Source organism: Taurulus bubalis (assembly GCF_910589615.1).
Source record: "Taurulus bubalis genome assembly, chromosome: 7".
In the NCBI taxonomy this organism is placed as follows: Eukaryota; Metazoa; Chordata; class Actinopteri; order Perciformes; family Cottidae; genus Taurulus; species Taurulus bubalis.
The window spans coordinates 4946333-4968089 of NC_136595.1; the positions used below are offsets into that span (position 1 = coordinate 4946333).

The window sequence follows — 21757 nt, forward strand, 5'->3', positions numbered from 1 at the left end:
GAATGTGAATACTTTTGACACCTCTGCATGTGTGATGGTAACACTACAGCATTCAGGGTTCATACATATTTTGACCAATGGATTTCCATGACTTTGAACCAAATTTCCATGACCAAACATTTTGTGAAATCTCGGTATATACATGAAAAAGTGAGAAAATGTAGTATTTAAACTAACAATGTCAATTCCAAAGCATACAGTAAACCTCAAATGACACAAAATGAGAGACAATAGTTTGATTAAAAGAATAAACATTTATATAGATGCCTGTATGTATGCCTGCTTATATTTTGAGCGTCTTTCTTTTAAAAGCATATTAATTATTTCAAACTCAGCGTAAATGAACGACATGAACACATAAATATAACAAATTTACATGACTTTTACTAAACTTTTGGGATTACATTTTTTCAAGGACTTTTCCAGGCCTGGAAATAACCATTTAAAAAATTCCATGACTTTTCCAGGTTTTCCATGACCGTAAGAACCCTGAGTATTACCTCAACAGATTTGCTTGGAAGTAAAGATTTAAGCAGGTGAATGAATATGGAAAATGATAAACTGAACAAAAACACAATGGCTTCTAGAAGACCTTGTCCACTTTCTAAGAAGTAAACCAGGATGCATATGTAAACCCCAAAAGACACAGGGAGCCCAACACATTTTAACATTTTTATTATTAAAATATTCACCTACAAAATGGCCTATAAACACTATTTACAGAATAGCGAGCAGTGATGCCTGCTAAGACACAGAGAAAGATATTTATACACAGGGAACACTGCGCGCCGTTGTCAGAGCAAGAGATGATTTCATGGCGTGTGGAGAAAGCGCACATTTCCCATCGTCTTTATAAGGAGATCGGAGGAAAGGGGCACAAGGAAAAGATTGGGACTCGGAACACTCTACAGTTATTTTACCTGAGGGACAACACCTGCAGCTGAATCATAAATCATAAAAAAACCTCTCCTAATGTGTCAGCATGGACATGGACATGAGGTATATCAGGTCTCCGGTGCGGTGCAGCCGACTGCTCACCGGTAACATTTGCACACGTGTGTGTTTGTGCGTAAAAAACAATCTGTCATCGTGCATCGCGGATGATAAACGATGTGGGGCCTTTTTTTTCATATTTGATCACGAGGCGCGGCGCTCCAAACACGGCTCTCAGGAATGAACAAACACAACCGTATTGCCACATGAACGATGATCTGTTTCTTCAAAAATGTTTAAAAAAAATGTTACAGTGGCCTCTGACAAAAGTTTCTCAGCACAAAAAAGAATCAGTTACTTCAAGTAGATTATAAACACCAGATTTAAAGTTAGGGTTTTTCCACACGACAGTGATGACAGTCCTTTCATCAGTACCCAAGGGCTCTAGAAATAAAAGAAGAACGATGTTTATGAGACGATTGTCGAAGATCTTTCCATCTAGTTCACGTACATGATGGGAGGGAACGTTTCATTGCAAAGAAAATAATACAATATGTTGATTGTGTGAAAGAAAACAAACCTTTTATTGTTGTCTGTTTGTTCTTCTGACTGTTAGGAAAGACAATATCAGCGTGTGAAAAGAGCATCTTTTGCTAAAAACAACTTCAACACTGCTCAGACAGCTTTGTTTATTCTTTCTTTTTTGAACTCACTCTGACTTTTCTTTGGAGGCGTCGGTTCACAAATCTCCCGATAACAAACATCCTGCTGTACTTTATACGTCCTTTTGTACCTGCGAAGGATAAAACACGGATCCGGTCAGTAACAAAAACAAGCTCTACTTTTCCTCAGCTCCGTGACGAGAAGAACAGCGAGGCCAGAACAGCAGATCAGATGTGGGACTCACAGGTAGCGCCACACTTCGCCCTCCCAGACCGGCACGCTCTTGGTCTCGGAGTAGAGGCGGGTGCAGGGGTGCGGCACACGCTGGCACACTGCAACCGAAAAAAGAAAAAGCGGAGGGTCACCCGACATGAGTCACGAATGTTTTTGAAGAATGCGTCTGCTGGATTGGTTTAGGAGTCACGTGGGACTCTCTCCGGCTGACGGATGGTTTTAGGAAAGGAATGTTTAAACAATCTGACGCTGGATGTTTAGGTGGAGAAGGACTCGAGAGGGCCGAGGGTACGTTCAGTGTCTCCTGGCGCAGCTTCATCAACATCCTCATCAAAGGAGTCGGGCTCATGTTGTTTGATCGCACACATTGTATTTTTCTGAAACATCGTCTTTTTTCTCTCATAAACATCCCTGTACGTTGTCATTGTCCCGTCGGCTTTTGAATCGAGACAAATAGGATTCAAGCAGATTATTGCTTTCCATAAAAGGAGGAGACACCGGCGACCTGAATACGTTCCTGATGATGGTCCTCAGTTCGAGCCGTAGCTGTGCATTTATATTGGTGGCACATAATGAACCGCTTTGATAGAATGTGATATATGTTTTCATGTCGCCACGATGCAGCGGATGCGTTCCTATTGGCTGTCGTCCAGAGAAAGTAGCAGTGTAGTAGCACTGTTGAAAATACTGTTCCTGCAGGCAGCTGGCAGGTTTACGGCCTGTCATAGATATGTTTAATAAAAGCTGGAAGCTGAAGTCACAACTGAACAGTATATCTTAAAGATGATTGAGAGTGTACAGGGGGAGATTCCAGTCATGTAAAGGTTTCGGGCTGTTTAGGGATTTGATTTCCTTCTTAGGAAGAAGCCTTTTCTTATGAAGACAGGAACACACTTTCTTTATTAATAAAACTGTTATTCATTTTGACTTATTTTTATGTTCTTTTGAGCTTTTTGAGCCAAAATGAATTGAGCCTGTAAAACTAGATAATCCACGAGACACACTAAAGACACATCAAAGATCCGAACAAGGAGGATATTGTTCACAGATAATGCACTGCTGCCTCATTCACCCCCATCAGAACATTCAGAAAGACATTATAAATGTATCACTGTCTCCCTGAAAAAAAAGAAAAGGAAAGTGGCGCAAATAAGACGCTACTTTGTGCCTTCGCTGGCACCGTTTTCCTGTTGTACATTATGCCCCCCCCCCCCCTCAAAGTTAACCAAGCCACTTATAAATGTCAGAGGGGTCAACTGTCAGTGGAGCGTGTTTCCTGCTTTTGGAGAAAGCAGAGGTCTATGCATAGCTCAGGGCTCTGTAGTCATCTTACACCACGACATGCAAATCTAACCCAGATCACGCCGGGATTCACACCTCGAGATGCTCCGGCAAAGTTGGAGAAAAGGGAGCCTTTTGGGAAACAGAAGGCGGGACGGTCATTTTTTTATTTTCATAAGAAAGCCTCGCAAAGGAAGGGAGAACACGCCAACTGAACAAGGATTGTGCGCATAGTACAGAGCTGCCAGCACATAGCCGCAGACTCCTCAGCTTGTTCAGACATATCGGGCGAGACTTCGTTGTTGTTGTAGGAAACTGTCATAGTAATCAACCCTTCCCACTTGGCTGGCCTTCTGTGAGGAAGCTCTGGGCGTCTCAAGGTTATGATAAGATGGAGACCTCGTAGAGGTCTGGACCTCTACATGGGGTTTTATCTCCTCCCTGGTGTTGTGATTATATGAGGAGGATACACAGATATGTAATGTCACGACGTGTTGTGGCATGCATGTGTCTGTGCACGCCGTACCGAGACCTTTTGGAAGCACGTCAACTTACGCAGTTCACACTGTCTGCCCTTGAACTCCGCTGCGCAGTCGCAGATGAAGGCGTCGCCTCCGCTCACACATGTACCCCCGTTCTGGCAGGGCAGACTGCGGCAGTCCTGTGGCAACTCTGAAAACACAACAGCTGCCATCAACATCCACAGTACAGAATGAGTGTGGGTCTCAAGTTTCAGGCCCACTACTCCACATTACCTCCAGCTGTTACACCACTTCTTCCCTTCTGTTTTTTTTTCTTCTTCTTTTCCTGAATGCAACATCCTGTCTCTTACGGGTAGCATCCTCATTGATATTTCAATCACATTTCACACAACACCAATGATAACGTACACGTCGTAGTACTAATAAGTAGTCTGTGTGCCACATCAGCTGGGATCAATTACAACGGCACGTGTGCCACCAAAAACACCTACCGGGCTTCGTTCTTAAACCTTCTTGAATCTCAAGTGCAAGGCTGATTTTGTTTGTTGTTTCTTCCATCTTCTCTAATTTCATTGCTGGGTCAGGTCCTGCAAGGGAAAACACTTCCTGTCACGGATCAACTTAAAAACACACCAAAAAAAAAGAATGACGCCAATATTTAGATGTCAGACTAAATGTTTGTGTGTTCCTCAGCCTGGAACAACGAAACATGAAACATTGCTTATTTTATGAAATGGGTCGAAATCATATGATGACATCATGGGTGTAGCATCATTAAGTGGGGCAGAGCAATTTGATGAAGGAAGCTTACTCTCCAGAGCACAAGATAACATCTGTAAAACAGCTTTTCTGTTTAGGCTTTAGGCTGTAAACCTCTGCACTGGGATACATTAGGGGGAAAAGAGTGAAAACGCATATACAGGAAATTATAACATGAAAATGAGAAGAGAGAATGTACTAATATTCCTCTGCTGAATTGATCAGGAACTTAGAAGCAGAGTGAAACTCTCGGGGGAAATGCTGTATCTACTACATTAAATATTTGAGAAAACTTGTCCATCAGTGTCATAGTGATGACTCATCGCGGGGCTGCTCCCACTCGTACTTACTAGAGCGATGCCGCACGGCTTTTCGAGGCAAGTGGCTGAACTTGGTTAATTTTCCCCTTCTGTCAATGAGTTCTGTGTATCTGCAACACAAACAACAACGCTAGTTCATTATCGTCGGCTGAATTAGCAGATGGAAACCAACTCTTCCCATTGAGTATGTTTTTATAACCATCAACTCTCCGCGTGTACCTGGGCAACTCCTCTGAGTTCTCTGTTTCTGTGGAGCCTCCCAGGTCCTGAGGCTGAGATGAGGGAAGTGTGCGGACCGCCTGTCCCGTCGCGCTCGGCCTCTCCCTTCTCCCGGATCTGGCCCCCATTGGCACTGGGCCAAAGCATAAGTGGACAGAATGTGTTTAAACATCACTTATCTGACATTGGGAGGTTTATAAGGTTAAATATGGGGTTCTTTCTTCTTGGTCTGCTTCTTCGTCCTACAGTTCCTTTTGGAAACGGAAGGTATTATCATTTTTTTTTTTTGGGTTTACTCTAAATTGTATTTCTTTTATAAAAAATGTAATTTATATACACAGTATTTATATATATATATATATATATATATATATATATATATTATTTATTTTCTATTTCTTTCATCTCTGTATTATCATTTTAATTATTATTAAAATTCTTTACTCATAATTATTATTATGATTGTTGTTGTTTATTTTTAATGAAGACTTTTTAACTTAATAGTTACTATCATTATTACTATAGAAGTATTCAACTATATATATTTTCCATTCTAGAAATAGGCATTAAAACCTAAAAATTGAACTGCTGATCCATGTATGCCTTGAAAATTCCAATAAACAAATATGAAATGAATTATGAATAGTATAAACAGTAGGACCTTACATACTCAGTGTCTACTAGCTAAATAGCTGGACATGCCTTCAACATTGTCAACAGAAGCATGCAGAATCCTTTCACTCACAGGTAGTGAAGGCTAAGTGCTGAGGTGCGCTGTGGATCTGTTCCTGCCCGGTGCTTTTCACCGACGTCAGGGACACATAGTAGTTCTGTCCTGGCGTCAGTTCGCGCAGTGTATACGATCCTAATTTCCCATTGGGCAGGAAACGACTCCTGGTGTTCAACCCTCGGGTCACGTTGACCACGAAGCCATCTGGGACGTTTCTCTGGTGGCGGCTCCAGGTGATCAGGGCTGAGTTAGTGGTCACGAGTGCCATGGAGAGGTTCTGCGGGGGGAGAGGCCCTGAGGGAGAAACACCATGGTCACGTCGTTTCATGGCAGCATGAAAGTATTCTTCTGGTAAAGTTGGGGGCTACAGTAACCATTCTTTAACTTTATTTGCATTGATTTTCAACATTACACTGGGATTTTGTGCGCTGTGCTTGGAAATGATTTGCTGGCTGGACTTGTATGATGCTGCTAATTGTTGTCTGTCAAGCTGCCAATTCACAAGATGCAACATTCATACCGGCCAGCTAAAAACCAGAACGATCCCTTTGAAAATATTCCTAATTCATGCTTAACAAAATGAATGAATATCTTTCGGTATCATAGACACAAAGGTGCAGCATAGAGAAAACAAAAGGAAAGCACATATGTTGCTATCATATTAAATCAGATGTGAGCAGATTACACACGCTGATGATAGCCTTTAAAAAGAGAAAAAGAAGAACTACCCCAGACACCGTGCATGTTAATATCTCCAGTAATCTATATTCATATGTCAAACAGTCCAACAGACATTTTCAAGAAAAGCTCAAGTTGATCACGATCATGATATAACGAACAGTAGAATATAAAAGGCATTTCACCTTTCAACCTCATCCAAATCACACAGACTCACACACTTCCTGTCCTCCTCTGGGGTTGAATGGAAGAAGATGTTCAGATTTTAACTGAACACAAACAGACTTCTGCTTCTGGAGGGTGACGTATTGTTCAAGGTGGGAAATGGCCCCAATGACATCATATGTTCTCAGTTTGGGTTTGCTTAACATTTCCTCTTGTTTAATATTACTCTAAACCTATTAATAATAGGTTACAGTGGGTTTTTGAAGATGTATTAACCCTTTACACACTATTCATAAACACTACAGTACAAATGACTATCAATGACTAATTACAAACTTCCTTTAACTTCGTTTACAATACATTTAGGAGTGTGAGCGTTTAGCCTTTACTGACTGTTTGTAATGTTTGTATGTTTGTAGAGGATGAGGTTAGAGAACATACATGAATTGAAGGTTAATAACATTAACATTTTTTTTATTGTGTGTTGAATAAATAAACTAACTTATGACAAACGTTTACAAATGCGCAGAGACGTGCAGACGAGGTAGAATTGACACACCTAATACTTTAGCATCTAATCAGGCGGCGAGCGGTCGTGTTATTATCGTTCTGATAACTGCTGAATGATGACATGTGACCTACTTGTCCAGAATTGCAGCGGCCCAGCTGAGTGGCTGGTGGAGGGAAACTCGTCCGGTCTGACTCCACTTTGAGTCAACACATCCACCGTGTACATCTGACCAGGGAGTAAGGAACTGGGAAACAGAGAGAAAATGGCACTACATCAACCAAAGGACACCTGACCTCACCATCCCTATAAACACTGTTGAGAGCTTCAAACAGCGATTAAACAGCGCCCTCTGGTGGCTGAACGATATGTCACCCAAAGTGCAGTGCCTCATTAGCACCATTTGGTGGACACACAGGATGCTGCAGGTCAGTGCATCACATTGAACTTCAGCTCAGAACCCCACCTGAAGGTGCTCTCCGTGGCGCTCGTGTTGAGCACGGCAGTGCGAGCCTCGCCGCCGTCCGAGGGCAGCAGAGACACACGCACCCTGCTGACGGCCGCGTGACGAGCCGCCTGAACCAGCCAGCTCAGCCACACCTGCGAGGACGACACGTTGACCACCTGCAGCTGCTCCGCCGGCTGAGGTCCTAGCACAGAAACACACACATGAAAACTCCTCCGCACATGAAAAGCCTTTTTCTTACTAATACGGCATTAGAAGGGCGCGCTCACTGGTGCGTATGAGTGCGGTGGCCGGCTGACTGTAGTCGTTGCTGTTGGTGTTGCGCTTGATGGAGAAGGTGGAGATGTTGTACAGCAGGCCGGGCACCAGGCCTCGCATGACGTGGGAGGACTGCTGCCTCTCCAGCATGTCCGTCTTGGGTTCGCTCTGGCCGAGGGGGCCGTACGTGACGAGGAACCCGCTGACCAGGCTGTGGGAGGGCTCCGGCTCGTCCCAGCGCAGCTCCACCTCGTTCTCCTCCACGCGCAGCACGTGGAGACCGGAGGGGGGCAACAGGTCTGGGAACAGTGGCAACCTTACATTCAGACATTCAATTATGACAGAGTTGTCTTTGCAGTGCAGAGGATGAGCTTCAGAGAGCACGGGGTGTGACTCGTACTGACCTTTCTCACAGTCTTTGCCCGTGTGCCCGACTCTGCAGACGCAGTTGTAGTTCCCTCTCTTGTCACTCCTGCAGAGGCCGCGGTTTCCACAAGGTTGCAGTACACACGGGTTCTCCACTTGGGGGTGACAGAGACGAGCAGTTGGTTCAGCACGACCGAGTGCAGGTGAATTTGCTTTTGACATTGTGCGAAGCCACTTACACATCTGGCACTGGTCCCCAAAGAAGCCGTCTTTGCAGGCGCACAGATAATTCCGTCTGTAACTCCGACACACGCCTCCATTGAGACAGGGGTTGGACTCACACCCGTCCTGCTCTGCACACAGTAATGTACAGTAGAACTTGATCGCTGTCCTGTGTAATCCGTATGTAAAAATAAATAAATGTATAAGCTTCAAAAGTAATGCAACAGATCGAATGAACATTGTACCTATTTCACAGTTCTGGCCTTTGTAGCCTTGAGAACAATGACAGAAGTAGGAGCCGGGCCGGTCCTCACATGCCCCCCCGTGCTTGCAGGGTTCTGACAGGCATCCGTTTACACCTATTGAGGCAGAAGACACACACTCATGTACACAGGAAGCCACTGGTGTGTGCACATGCACTGAATTTCTGCATTTAATATTCAACGACTCGGATCAGGCTTTACCTAACTGACAGTGGTTTCCACTGAAGCCGTCAACACACTCACACTGGTAGGATCCCACCTGGTTCCGACAGGTACCGCCATTAAGACAAGGCTGTGATAGGCATTCGTTGATCTCTGTAAAGATGGGGAAGGAAGGAATTAGGACAGAAGAGCATCCGCTTTTGTAATTACTGGAGTGTCGTCAATGAGGGCTTTTCATGGATCATTAAAAGTTTTTGTTCAGGGTGTGTGTTACAGACCCTCACAAATGGGTGGCTGGCTCCAGTCTCCCTGAATACCGCAGATGCTCTGGGTGGCTCTGGGCACAGATATGAAGCCTGAGTGGCAGACGTAGACCGCCATGGAGCCTGTTGTTGTTGAGGAGAACTGCACCTCGGCGTGCTTCACTTGTGGAGGCAGCCCGCAACCGAGCTCTGAAATGAATACAAACACGTTGTTGATGTCAGCTCGGCCGCATTGTGACGCGAGCTCACAAAACGCCGGGGCTTAAAGGGGCTCATCCAGGAACATGCTAACAGCAACGTAGGTGTTTTCCATCCAGCCGCTCTGTTTTTATCCTCCTAAAATTATCTCCAGCGTGCTGTTGGGGCGCGCAGACATGAATCATCGGGCCGTACTTTATATAGGTTACGTAGCCGTTCTATATCTGTAAATGTGGGGCCTCCAGTGCAGCAACACTGCTAAAATTATCTTCAGATGGAAAGCCAGTATCTCTACACTGAACAGCTCAGGATATCCCCTGCCTGTGCCAATCCATTGAAGTCAGTGTGATCCAAACGTCGGCATCGAGACCGAGATCTGGACATTATTGTGCGGTGACACACGGTCTGCTTACCTGCGGGGGTTTGGACGGAGCTCCTGCTTACGTCACAGTGCCGGCCGCTGAAGGCCTCTGTGCATTCACATTTGTACTTTCCTATGTAGTGGAAACATGTCCCTCCATTCAGACACGGGCTGGAGGCACAGGGGTCGGGCTTCCCTGCAAGGAAACACACACACTGAGTGGTGATAATAATAATAATAATGACAAAAATGTAAATGAAAATAAACAATAAGTTGCATGTTTGATAAGGATACAAGAGACTAGAAAGCCACTCAGAGAGTGTAGACCTCCAATAAGGCCAAATGCCCTGTTAACAAAAGTGAAAAATAATTTGTGCATCTGCCAATGCGAACCTTTTCTTTCCTTGTCAGTAGTTTTTTCTATAATCCAGCTGACATACAAACAAATAAGCCCAATAAAAAAATATATATATATTCGTGACCTTGGCAAATACAATTTTGATCAGAGTATAAAACAACTCCCAAATCTGTAACTTGTGTCAATCGGTTTGCAAACATTTAGTCTCCGCCTACTTTTGATCCGACAAGTTGAATCTTTTCTGCTCATTTAGTTTTATAAATATGTTACTCATCCAAATATAAATACCAGTGACGTTGGAATTAGGAGCATTAAAAGCCCCGGGGTTTTCTGGTGATGAGAATGCTTTCTGTGCATTCAAATGCTTTCACACAAGTGAAAAGTAGGAAATGTTTTGAACATCACTCGAGGGCGGCACTCACCCACTTCACAGTGTTTTCCAGTGAATCTGTAAGGACACACGCATCTGTAGCTCCCTGCCTCTTCCTTGCAGGAGCCTCCGTTGCGGCAGGGCCCAGAAGCACAGGTATTGAGTCGAACTGGAGAGAGACAGGGAGAAGGGAATCTTTGAAGCGGACACCGGCTTTTAATCACGCAAAAATCAGTTCCAGCACATTGCAATTCAAGTCGTAATTCAGGAAAAAAATAGGTCATAAGTCAGTCATAAGTACAAATTATCATAAGCCTTTCGGCGCTGCGATATTTCAAGCAGCATTACGAGTAATGGCATGTTTCCTGGTGCATTAAAAGCTGGGTTTGAGCACGAGTCTGAAGGCCGCTTTGACAAAGGCACTCTATAAGTTCATGTGAAAGGATTCTTCTCGTGATGCTACCTTTTTCACAGTGCTTCCCCGAGTATCCGTATTTGCATTCGCAGGTGTAGCCTCCGTCCCGCTCGTAGCAGTAGCCCCCATTCAGACACGGAGAGGAGTCGCAGACCGATCGGGGCTGTACTGAAAAACACACACCGAGACTTGACTGTGTTCCATTGCACTGAGCGACCTCTTTAAACGTATACGAGCATGTGGGCTTGGTTGGAAAAAAAAAAAAAAGAGAACCCATAGATTATTTGTCATTTTATGATTGGAGCAAATGCCACTCCGCAAAATGTGACCATTCCCTTTGAAATAGAAAGTGACACATGTCAAGACCAGTATTTTTGTCACCATAGAACACATGGCCTCTGAAGTGCCGTGTTGTTTGGTCGGTGCCTTACCATAGGGGTAGAAGTCCTTGTGGTCCAGCTCCACTGCACTAGTCTGACATGTGCACAGGTAGGTCCCTCCGTACTCCAAGCAGGGGCCGCCATCAGGACACGTCCTGCTGTTACTGCATGGCGTCTGGGTTACTTCTGAGAGGAAGGCATTGGTTTGAGGCATTTGTGATCTCACGACGACCCACGTTTTCTTTTCTTTCCACATTAATCCAAGCTCTTGCGGGACACCTGATAGGATTATACGTATCATACTCACCAAACTGACAGTAGAGTCCTGTGTAGCCTGAAGGGCATTCGCAAGTCCCATTGATGTCCACACAGACACCCCCATTCTCGCAAAGACATTCCTCTGCAGACACAGGAAGAGAGAGAGAGAGAGAGAGAGAGAGAGAGAGAGAGGCTTAAAGATGGAAAGTTTGCTCGAGCAACTTGAAAGCAAGTAGGATGTCACGTTTTCCGTATTGGCCGAGGCGTAAACACAGGCGGAGGTATAAAGTTCACCATGTGTACCATATGCCGAGCGTCTTTCATCTGCTATACTGTAAACCGTGCATTGATTTGCTGTCATTTCTCTTCCCCTAATCTCTTCCAACAAAGTGCACAGGATCAGACGATTACCAGTCAGCGCGCTGCACATCCGCTCCGTACAAATTGTAAGAATGTTTTTTTATTTTCCTCTCCTCCTTAATTGCAGTGGCGGATCAAAGGACGCGGCCGTATCGCAGCAGACGAAAAGGCTTCCCCTTTGAAGTCCCGGCAGCTCGGTGGAGGGTATTATTTTTCCGATGATATGGAGCATATTTTGTGACCAGAACGCACGGCTCCCGAGGGCAATTAATGGATTGTTAATTTGCAAGAGCCACTTTCATTGGCCACCTGTGCGGCCCGGGCCCTTTGATCTGGGAGCCCTGATTAGGCACTTCTGAGTCCCACTACTTTCTCTTCCTTGGAGGATCGTGCTCCTTTTTCCACTGTGCCGTCCAAGTGAGCCAGGCAGGAAAGTATTTGGGAGATTTAAGAGAGCCTATATAAGCACTGATAGTTATTTCAGCTCAAGGGTGAGAAGTAGCATGCATTTGCAATAGCTCAAATACTATTAAAGAGCTTTTGGTGAAAAAAAGAAGAAGAAGAAACTGCTATCAGAAGGTGACACTAACCTCTCATGGGAGCCGGAATTAGCTTTAAATGGCTCACTAGTTACTTCCTAAAACAAATATGATATAATACAGACATCAAACGTAATATGGAATGACTTAATACGCATTTATGAAAGGGAAGGTATGAAGCATTAGCTGAGGATGATAGCGTTTTCCATATTTTGTGTTCAAACTGCCGTATGGTTATGCAAGCAGCAGCTGTGTGCTTGAAACCATAGTGTGGTGCGATGGCCGACTTCCAGAGGAGCCAGTAGTGGCGTGGAAGCATGCATATTTCAACAGCTCTGTCTTAAGAAATGACCTGAATACCAAAGACCGGCTTTGACTCATAAAGAGGCCTGTTTAAGTCTAGACAAAGCACTTCCTCTTGTTGGTAAACTAATAAAATGTGCTATAAAACAATTATTCGCAACATCAAGCGACTGGTTTCCGTAGTAAACTGGGCGAGGCCGTGACAGTTTTGATAATTACAATAATCCATCATCACAGCAGCCTCTTCCAGGGCAGACCTCCAAATTCCTGTGGGATAGCACAGCTCCTCTTTAAAAATCGGCTCCCTACCTGCCCAGCGGCCCGCAGCGAGCGCCAGCCGGGCCAAAAGTGTACAATACCTTCACACTCGTCGCCATAAAAGCCAGGAGCACACGTGCAGTTGTAGGCTCCCGAGCCACCGTCTTCACAAATCCGGTGCTCCATGCAGTCGTCCTCTTCACACGCCGCTGCATGAGGGGAAAGCAGGACGAGCGGCGGTGTGAGAATCGGACCACACGTGAAAGCAACTGAACTAAACTGGCAGAGCTTAGAGCTGTACTTGCTTTTACCTGTTTGGTTTTCCGCCTCGGTTGAATTCACCTGCAACATCACCAACTCTGAGAGGGGAAGATAAGAACGTGCTTCAAAGGGTCAAAGGGTCACTCATCTCTGGTTCTATTTAGCAATGCAGACGTATTTGCCCAGGTTAGCAGACGCCTGTCTCTCAGATATATGCTGCATCCCAAAACAGTGGAGGTGAACGGAATCACGTGCATTGAAAATGGGGAATCTAACTTTTTTTTTGCTCTGATCAAATTGTAAAGATTGCTTTTAATTACTTTTAGATCTTCCTGTGGAAGCTGTACACTTTTATTGGAGCGGCGGCAGATATCAGACCAATATCTCAAAACCTGAGCAAATAAACCCAGAACTCTCTGCATGACTAGATGTCTCTCTAACTAGAGGCAAGTGAGAAAGTAATAATAATCAAGTGCAATAATCACAGCCTGACCGATTATCATTCTGCAATATTATCTTATCACAGATATATTGGTATTGGTGCATATCTTGGCCTATGGGTAGCAAGAAATTGCATGACAGAAATGCTGAAGGAATGTTTGTGGTAAATTGGAACCGATGTCATCGTTACATAGTGTGTCCACCAGAGAGCTGACAGTTTTATTATTCTGGTCATGTTAAAGTATGAATCAAATCTGACGCCATCGTTGCCGGATGTATTTGGTATTTTGGGTGAAGAGCAAAACTGACACCTATTTAATAAGCTTGACATGCAGCTGTGGCGGATGGACAGACAACAGAGGAAATGTGCACATGCCACAGTCCTCAGCCACAGGAAACGAGCCATAAAACTTATACGACGGACTTGTACAGTTTCTGCTGTCAAAACAAGAGTCAAATGTTTTTCTTTACAGTTGTTTGGATATGTGTCCATATCTGCACATTACATTATACACCAAATGTACAGAATGTAAACGTTTGAATTTGGAGTACAGATGGAAGCGACAGAAACGGCTCACCTGAACAAAGTTCATAAACACTTGTTTTGCTGTCAGAGGTATTTTTTCTTTTGTGCTTGTTCAGCACAAGTGGGACTTACAGACTATGTCAACGTGTCCTATTTAAAAAGTTGAATCCAAGTCACCTGTCTCGCAGAGCGCTCCGGTGAAGGCGGCGGCACAGATGCAGGTGAAGTTGGCCACCTGATCCACGCACTCCCCTCCGTTCTGACAGGGTTGAGACTCGCATTCGTTGATGTCTGGAGGACGCACAAAAGTCATAGAATCAGACGAGGGAAGTTCACCCGCTGTACATTCAGTTTCATGTCCAGACTCTTCACATGGAAAAAGCAAGATGTGGTTGTCCAAGTCAAGACGTTGAGCCGGGATTGAGAGCAATGAACTTCCCCTCCTGAAAGCGCAGGGTTTCAGTGACCAGGTGTCTGGTATTAGGAGTAATCCCGTCTCATGTAGATACAAGGATTCATGAACTGTGCCAGGCCTGATAATTCAACTCCCCACTAGGTTCAGGTTTCATCCACAATCAATCACAAGAGGAAGCAGATTAGTTGTCTTTTTGGAAAACCAACCATGACTTCAGTGACCTTTCTCACTGTGGTTCAGGGCTACATTGTGTGACCCGAGGACAACCTTGTTTGCAAATGAATTCAACCATAACTTCAACGTGGACCTATTAGACTGGGGGGGGAACTCTTTGGACAAACACATCTGCCAAAAAGACTGAGCTTGATGTAGAAAGCAGCAGAAAATGTTTCCTTCCGGAGGGAGATGCCTACTTTTCCCCCGGACCGTGAAAAAGCCCTGCTCACCTGTCTCACACAGGACACCAGTGTAACCCGGTTCACACACACAGGTGAAGCTGTCAGTGCCTTGAACACACAGCGCGTTGTTGAGGCACGGTCTGTCTTTGCACTCGTCAATGTCTGTAACACACACAGAGGGACAGAGAGACACGCTCATGGAATATTTACTCAGCTGATTAATATATCCGCCACACTGCTCCACTCACTCTGCAAGTATATGCTGCTGGCTGTGAAAGGTATTAGAGGAGGTTTGATACATCTCCACCGGCTGGACTGTGGGAATATAGGCCCCGGAGCTCCAGAGAGGCTGGACCAAGATATTCTCAAATACTTAATACTTAACACACACACACAAATATTGTTTGTGTGTGTGTGTGTGTGTGTGTGTGTGTGTGTGTGTGTGTGTGTGTGTGTGTGTGTGTGTGTGTGTGTGTGTGTGGAAACTGCTTAATGAGGCACAAAATACCTGAATTAATCAGAGTTTTTCCAGGTCTTTCAGGCTATATATTTAGAGAAGACGTGTGGAACTTTTTGATTGTGTAAAATTATATGAACTGTATGTGGGTTGCCTGTACATTTTGTTACTTCAAATTTGAGTAATTTCCATGTAGTTCTACGGAAGCTATTCAATAAAAAAGGAATCAACAAATGAACCTGTAACAGCAGTGTATGCCAGCTTTAAGGGGAGTGTGTTTTGTACCTGTTTCACACTGAATCCCAGTGTATCCAGGTGGACAGTGACATAGGAAACTATTAATCTGGTCTTCACAAGTCCCTCCGTTCTGGCAAGGAAGTGAGACACACTCATCGACATCTACAGAGGCAGGGAGGAAGACAAAGGAGGTAGTGTGACTCTATTCATCAGAAGGAAACCAAGGTCAGCTAGTCAGGTTATGTTGTAGGTGAATGCAAACGGATTTGCATGAAGCTGATACGGAGATGAAGAAAATATCCTCTGGCACGTCAAGTGAATTCTAGTCTTTTTCTTCAAGTTTTTCCTGGCTGATCTCAGGTCGAGAGTTCTTCATCACAGCGTGCCGTGTGTGTCGAGCACAACAGACCAACCATAACTCACCGATCTGGCATCGCCGGCCGGTGAAGCCGGCCAAGCAGGAGCAGGTGAAGGAGGGGTTGCCTGTGATGCAGTCGTCGATGCACTGGCCGCCGTTCAGACACGGTCGCAGGTGCTGGCATACTGATGCTGGAGAGAGAGAAAGAGAGAGAGAGAGAGAGAGAGAGAGAGAGAGGTCAAGGTAACAGGAATCCCAGAAGTACCAAAGGTTTAAAGGAAGACTAATCTCTGAGAAGCAGGTCTTACTGGAATCATTGCAGCCACCCACTAACACGTTTGCATCGTCTATACGGAAGACCCATTTCCCCGGGTAGCCCACGTTGGTGGTTCCCTCAACGTTCACCACGTCAGCCGTGCGCGAGCCGGGGATGTTGAAATAGCGCTTCCCGTCTCCGGCATTGAAACCTGCCTGGAAAGAGTTTAATAGAGGAGGCAGGCGTCACAAAAAGAAAAAATGTCCAAATCAGAGTTCAGGTTCAAGTGTAGTTTAGTTCACAGGAAGCAGACCATACTGTACACACAGTTCAAGAGCAAAACATAAATAAACATGTGATCTCACCTGCGCTGCAATCCCGCCCAGCCCAGCCAGGTTTCCTCCACTGCTGGCATGCATGCCTGTGGTCCAAGTGATGTTATTGTACTGGAATATCGTGAAGGAAAGCTCTCCATCTGTAATAAGCACCACTTGGAAAGTATTTACCTGCGTAGAGAGGAACAGACTCGGTTCAAACATTTCCTGATTTCCACGAACTTCGGTAATAATGCAATGCATCCGACAGACTGATACATTTAACGGTACAGGTTCTCAAATCTCAGTCAGGCTAGAGACATAATAGACTCATCGGAGCCTGTTGTGGAAGGGGAAGGTCACAATTACAGTTAGAATGAAACCCCAATTGCTGTGTTTTCTAACCACATATCACATTCCACTTTAGCAACGAGGCTAGTTCCTGGGCCTTTGAGAGTATCAGTGGCTCCAAGTAGCTCATCCCTCTCAGGTAACACCACCGCCATGTTCCACATGTTTTCATTTCAGTTGTTTTTAAGTAACACAACAAAAAATGGATATATAACATTTCTTTTTATATACTTTGCAATCTTAGTGCTACCATTTGGCCGGATATTTCAGCCATTTCATTATTACTTTTAGCGAAACCATTTCAACTTCTCTGATAGCTTGTAAAAGTACTTTTCATTCACTCTCAGCGGCAACGCGTGGAGTCATGGTGTTACAAGTGAGTCAGGTTGGTGAAGGTGTGAATGGGGCAGTCAGCCTATTGTAGATAGATACTTATTGTATATATTACACCAATGTGGATGATTATTTTACTCCTAAACATAAATAAGTTGACTTAAAAAACAACAACTCTCTTTTCAAACTAAAGTAAATACTTCATAATCTTTCCACATACCCTCTGGTAACTGCAGAAGGTTCAAGTACCTCTGCTTGGGAATCACTGATCTAGATACTTAAAACCTCCACAGAGGATCAGAGCTGCAATAAACAGTAACGACATGCTCGAGAGCTGTAAAGTTAAGAGTGAGCGTATACCGGTGTGACGGAGTTGCCTCCGAAGAAAGTAACTTGGTGCCATGTGGAGACGAGGGCCCACGTGGCGTTGAAGTTGGGGAACTCTGAGAAGTATGTCTTGACCTCGCCCGAGGCCCTGCTCAGGATGGAGGGCTCCTTGCTCTCCCTGTAGAAGACCTTCCCGGCTCGACGGTTGTCCACATCCGCCCAGAACGGGGCCACGACCCTCCTGTCCCCGGCGATCGGGAAAGCCACAGGCGTGAACTGAGACACCTCCCTCAGGAAAGACACCAGACCATTGTTGTTGACCTGAGGAGGAGAGTCCGGGTTAGAGTGTGTCAATCGGATGAATCACACGGAGGTATCATTTACTCTACATGTCAGGTGAAGCCACTGTGACTTGTTTGTAGAGTCAGGCGTGCACAGAGTGGAAATGCTGAGGAGAAGAGGGCGGAGGTGGACAGACGGATATGTTCTGACCTCGCGGCGCAAACAGCGGCGAGCGCTACCGTAACGGATGTTTGCGCTTCCCATGTAGCAGACAGACGCTACCTTTATTCCGTGGAACGACAGCTGCTGAGAGAACCAGGTTTCTGTTACTCACACGCCGGGAAAGACCTGCATGGCCTTTAAATCCCACAGATGTCTGCCAACGGCAAAGTAACCAATTAAATGAGCCCATGCTCCTCTTCGTCCACATGTCTCCTCTGTGAGAAATGCACAGTCAGCACCGCAGCTCTGTACTGAGGCATGAAATATCAACTTCCTCAAAGGTCAACTTTAACCACTCAATTATTGGTGTAGCCCTGAAGCAATTTGAAAAAATAACTGATTAGTCGATCGACGATCCCTTTCCTCTCAAAGGTGGGCATTTGTGTTTTTCCTCTGTTTTATATGAATGAAAATGGCACATTTTTGGACTGCTATTCTGACAAATAAGCAATTTGGAGACAACATTTCTGTTGTTTTTTAGATTTTAACATAGATTTATAATGAAAATATTATTTAGTTGCTCTCATAGATTGATTTTTATAAACATTTGGCATTCTGTTGTTACTCTTAAAGCTGCATTAATTGACTTTTTAGCCACTTGAGGGCAGCAGAACAAGCTATAAACCCAACATTGATATACTGTATTACCAACTTATACAGTAATAGGTTTGCCAACTGATGCCTATACACATCCAGCAGAGAGCACAGCACAACGTTAGCATTCACTGAGAGATGTGTTTCAAATGTAAGCCCAATATTGATTCTCCTTTTAGCTCTGATTTGGTCTCCAACAACTCCAGGGGGAAATATGTGACTGCTCACTGATCCACATGTCCACCAGCTAGTTGTTAGTTATCGCGTGCTGCTGGGTAGATTTTATACAGTTGGTATACAGTTGGTTGATCAGAGTTTTTTTTTGCTAAAAACAGCTGTGTGCTGCAGCTGGAAATAAGGTTGATGGAACAGCGATGTTACAGGCTGTAAACCCAAAACAAGGAGCTTAAAGATGCTATAAAAACTAACACAGTGAGGTGATAATTATTTGTGAGTGTTACTACAAGTAACTGCTTAAACGTACAAAAAGAAATTGGCTCCATTGTTCGTATATAAATATTGAATAGGGATACAGCATGTGATGGAGGAACAATATGGCTCGCAAGCGTAAAGCCACAGAACCAAGACAATAAATGTGACAACGTTCATGTTTTGCTCGAGGGTTCCCCGCCGTGGTGCAAGGTAAAGGACGTACTGTGCTTTGGGGAAAGGTGCAGCTTATTGCTGTGGGAAGGATCTGGTGTACAGGAAGTAAATGAGGAATGTTTCGTGCCGGGTGGAGGTTATTTAGGGGAGAAAGTGAAAAGTCTCAAGAAGAGAAAAATCATATGAAGAGAATTCTGTGGTTCTTTAAAAAAAACAAGCACTGGTCATTTCAATGATAGATTGTGAAGTAGCATTTAACAGTGAAGCATACATAGAGCGAGTCCTTATATCACAAACATTAGGTTATGTCCAACCAGCTACATTTTGAACCTCCTCAGACACAAGCTGTACACGGCATCTTTCTGTTTCTCCTAATCGCCGGAGTGAGCGTCGCCTCTCCGCGCCCAAGCCGAGTGAATGGCACGTGACGGCGACAAAGCAGCATCGGATGGCTCGGCTTCGCTCCCCGCTCGTATGAAAACCATAATTTGAAGGACCTCGCTGTAAAAACAGCAGAGGAAGTTTTGTTTGGCACGGCACAGGGGCTAAGTTAATTGCCCGACCACAGTCTTCCCCTCTGCATCAGCGTGATGTGGTGAGAACGTGGCTGATGTGGGGGAAGAAAAAAAGATAAAGAGGACTGACTTGCAGGGGCAGGGCCCCGGGGTCAGCCAGAGCGCCATCTGATACCGGGAGAAAAAACAGGAGAGAGGGCACAGGGCTGCATGAATGGAAGGATGTCCACGAGCTACAAGCCTCCCAGACCCACATAGCCACTAATGAGAGACCTGTGGTGGCAGCGGTCTGGAAGTCGCCCATTTTACAGCAAAATTAGTGTCGGAAATCATGCTGAACACCAAATAGAGTTTATACCCCGATGCTGGAATATGTTTCATCGCCTAATCCAATCTGTAGTAGCATCTGGAACGGTTTAAACAAGTGTACTCCTTACTTGCTAATATTTTCTCGGTGACTACTTTGACATGGCAATGACCTGAGAGGAATTTATAACAGGACTTAGGACTTTTCTGACTTGCATCGGATCACGTACTTTGCTTCTTCTCGTGGGTTTGGACCGGGCTGCAGACATCCAGTGGAGGGTGGGTCTGCGTCACACTTATGTGAGAGTGTGAATGGGTTCAGTGCTGCCTTGTGTTATGTTGTAAACTTGACCAAGGTCAGAGAGAGGCGCGATCAGCCAACCCTGTAAGAAGCATATTTCTTTCTCTGACTCTCAATGGTGCCACTCCACACTACGACTCCCCTGTTATTTTTTTTGGGACTTCTTCTGCCGGATACATCCAGGATTTTGCTTGGGTGGTTTTCCTTAGGGCCAAGCATTTTATGGACAAAAATAAACTTTCATCTGGCTTAAGTCAAGCCAAAGCAAACCCCTGAATGAAAAAGGTGCCCGTGGATCAGCGCAGGAAAACATTCGTTTTCCCTGTCAAATACGGAGGTTTCACAGTTACAAGCGTGTGCAGTTATTTGACGAGACCGAAGGAAGTGATAACAGTATGTGCCCTGGGCCGGTCTCCTTGCGGCCACTGCTCAACGTTTTCTCCAAAGACTTTAGATCTGGGTAATAAATCCTCACTGGAACGGTCTAATACAACTTCCATGGTGCAAGTGATATGGAGGTTTGCTGCATTGATAATGTATTTAACATTTAACATTGACATTATAAAGATAGGTAAGTGCTGCACAAAGAAACCAAAAACATGACTTCTAATGACTGTATCTGGATAAATGCATTAACTGTTGGGCTTAAAGTCTTAATTGAATTGCTTGGTATTTTGGGACACACTCTTTATTTGTGTTCTTGCCGATAGTCGGATGAGAAGATGAACGAGACTACTTCTTGGCTGGGAGCGTTGACTTCCTGGAGTCTTGTCATCACCGCGAGCTTACAAGGCAACCAGCAGAGAGACTGCAGGAAGTCACAGCGCCCGGGCCAAGAAAGATGTCCGGTACAGAAACCCTCCCGTAAAACCACAACTTGTTGTTTTTGCACAAAATAAAAACTTGCGGCGTTTCTGCTCTGCGAAACTAACCATCTCCCGGCTGAGGCTTCACAGTCAACGGACATGAGAGTGGCATCAATCCCCTCACCTAACTCTCCAACAAAAAAAGCAAACTTCCCAAAATGCAGAACCGCTCCTTTGAAACGCACCACTGGCTTTAAGACTTCAAGGCATTTGAAAGTACGTGCGGACATATCTCGTCCATGGGGGCCGAACCGTTTCTAACATCCCTCAGCCACGTCTCTCATCCCACACATGCATATAAAAAGCACCCATGCAGAGTACAAAGAATAAAAACTTGATGCGCACATCTTTGGGCCATACATAGTGGTGAGGGAAAGTGAGTGAATGAAAAAGGCTCAAACTGAAGTGTCGAAGCTCTTTTGAAGAGCAGATGAGCACTAGCAGATGTGCAATCTGTGAGGAGTGCAGTTACACTTTAGCACGTTCTTGGCAGGATCTTTTTCGAAAATGTATTTGAATTTTGTTTAAATGTAGTTTATGTCTAAACACGGAGAAGCCCACACATTATCTTGCCCATTTGAATACGATAAATGACACGTTTCGGCATATAAACGCACAC

General features: G+C 44.8%; 1 protein-coding gene across 1 annotated transcript in view; it reads right to left on the minus strand.

Moving 5' to 3' along the window:
• Window positions 1-707: 707 nt before the first annotated feature.
• The window catches only part of sned1 (sushi, nidogen and EGF-like domains 1), a gene marked incomplete at its 5' end in the record, with an annotated part of 23286 nt that continues 2236 nt past the window's right edge, over window positions 708-21757 (minus strand). Inside the window, 31 exons of the mRNA XM_079220428.1 lie at window positions 708-1377; window positions 1514-1542; window positions 1647-1726; window positions 1841-1928; window positions 3667-3783; window positions 4085-4180; window positions 4703-4782; window positions 4892-5024; window positions 5637-5915; window positions 7107-7219; window positions 7439-7622; window positions 7708-7995; window positions 8101-8217; window positions 8302-8415; window positions 8530-8643; window positions 8749-8862; window positions 8988-9161; window positions 9584-9727; window positions 10312-10428; window positions 10723-10842; window positions 11106-11240; window positions 11362-11454; window positions 12874-12981; window positions 13084-13131; window positions 14178-14291; window positions 14862-14975; window positions 15556-15669; window positions 15931-16056; window positions 16174-16336; window positions 16487-16627; window positions 17480-17767. Coding sequence (XP_079076554.1) covers window positions 1517-1542; window positions 1647-1726; window positions 1841-1928; window positions 3667-3783; window positions 4085-4180; window positions 4703-4782; window positions 4892-5024; window positions 5637-5915; window positions 7107-7219; window positions 7439-7622; window positions 7708-7995; window positions 8101-8217; window positions 8302-8415; window positions 8530-8643; window positions 8749-8862; window positions 8988-9161; window positions 9584-9727; window positions 10312-10428; window positions 10723-10842; window positions 11106-11240; window positions 11362-11454; window positions 12874-12981; window positions 13084-13131; window positions 14178-14291; window positions 14862-14975; window positions 15556-15669; window positions 15931-16056; window positions 16174-16336; window positions 16487-16627; window positions 17480-17767 — 3942 coding nt within the window. The 3' untranslated portion in view covers window positions 708-1377; window positions 1514-1516. The remainder of the gene's footprint in view (window positions 1378-1513; window positions 1543-1646; window positions 1727-1840; window positions 1929-3666; window positions 3784-4084; window positions 4181-4702; window positions 4783-4891; window positions 5025-5636; window positions 5916-7106; window positions 7220-7438; window positions 7623-7707; window positions 7996-8100; window positions 8218-8301; window positions 8416-8529; window positions 8644-8748; window positions 8863-8987; window positions 9162-9583; window positions 9728-10311; window positions 10429-10722; window positions 10843-11105; window positions 11241-11361; window positions 11455-12873; window positions 12982-13083; window positions 13132-14177; window positions 14292-14861; window positions 14976-15555; window positions 15670-15930; window positions 16057-16173; window positions 16337-16486; window positions 16628-17479; window positions 17768-21757) is intronic.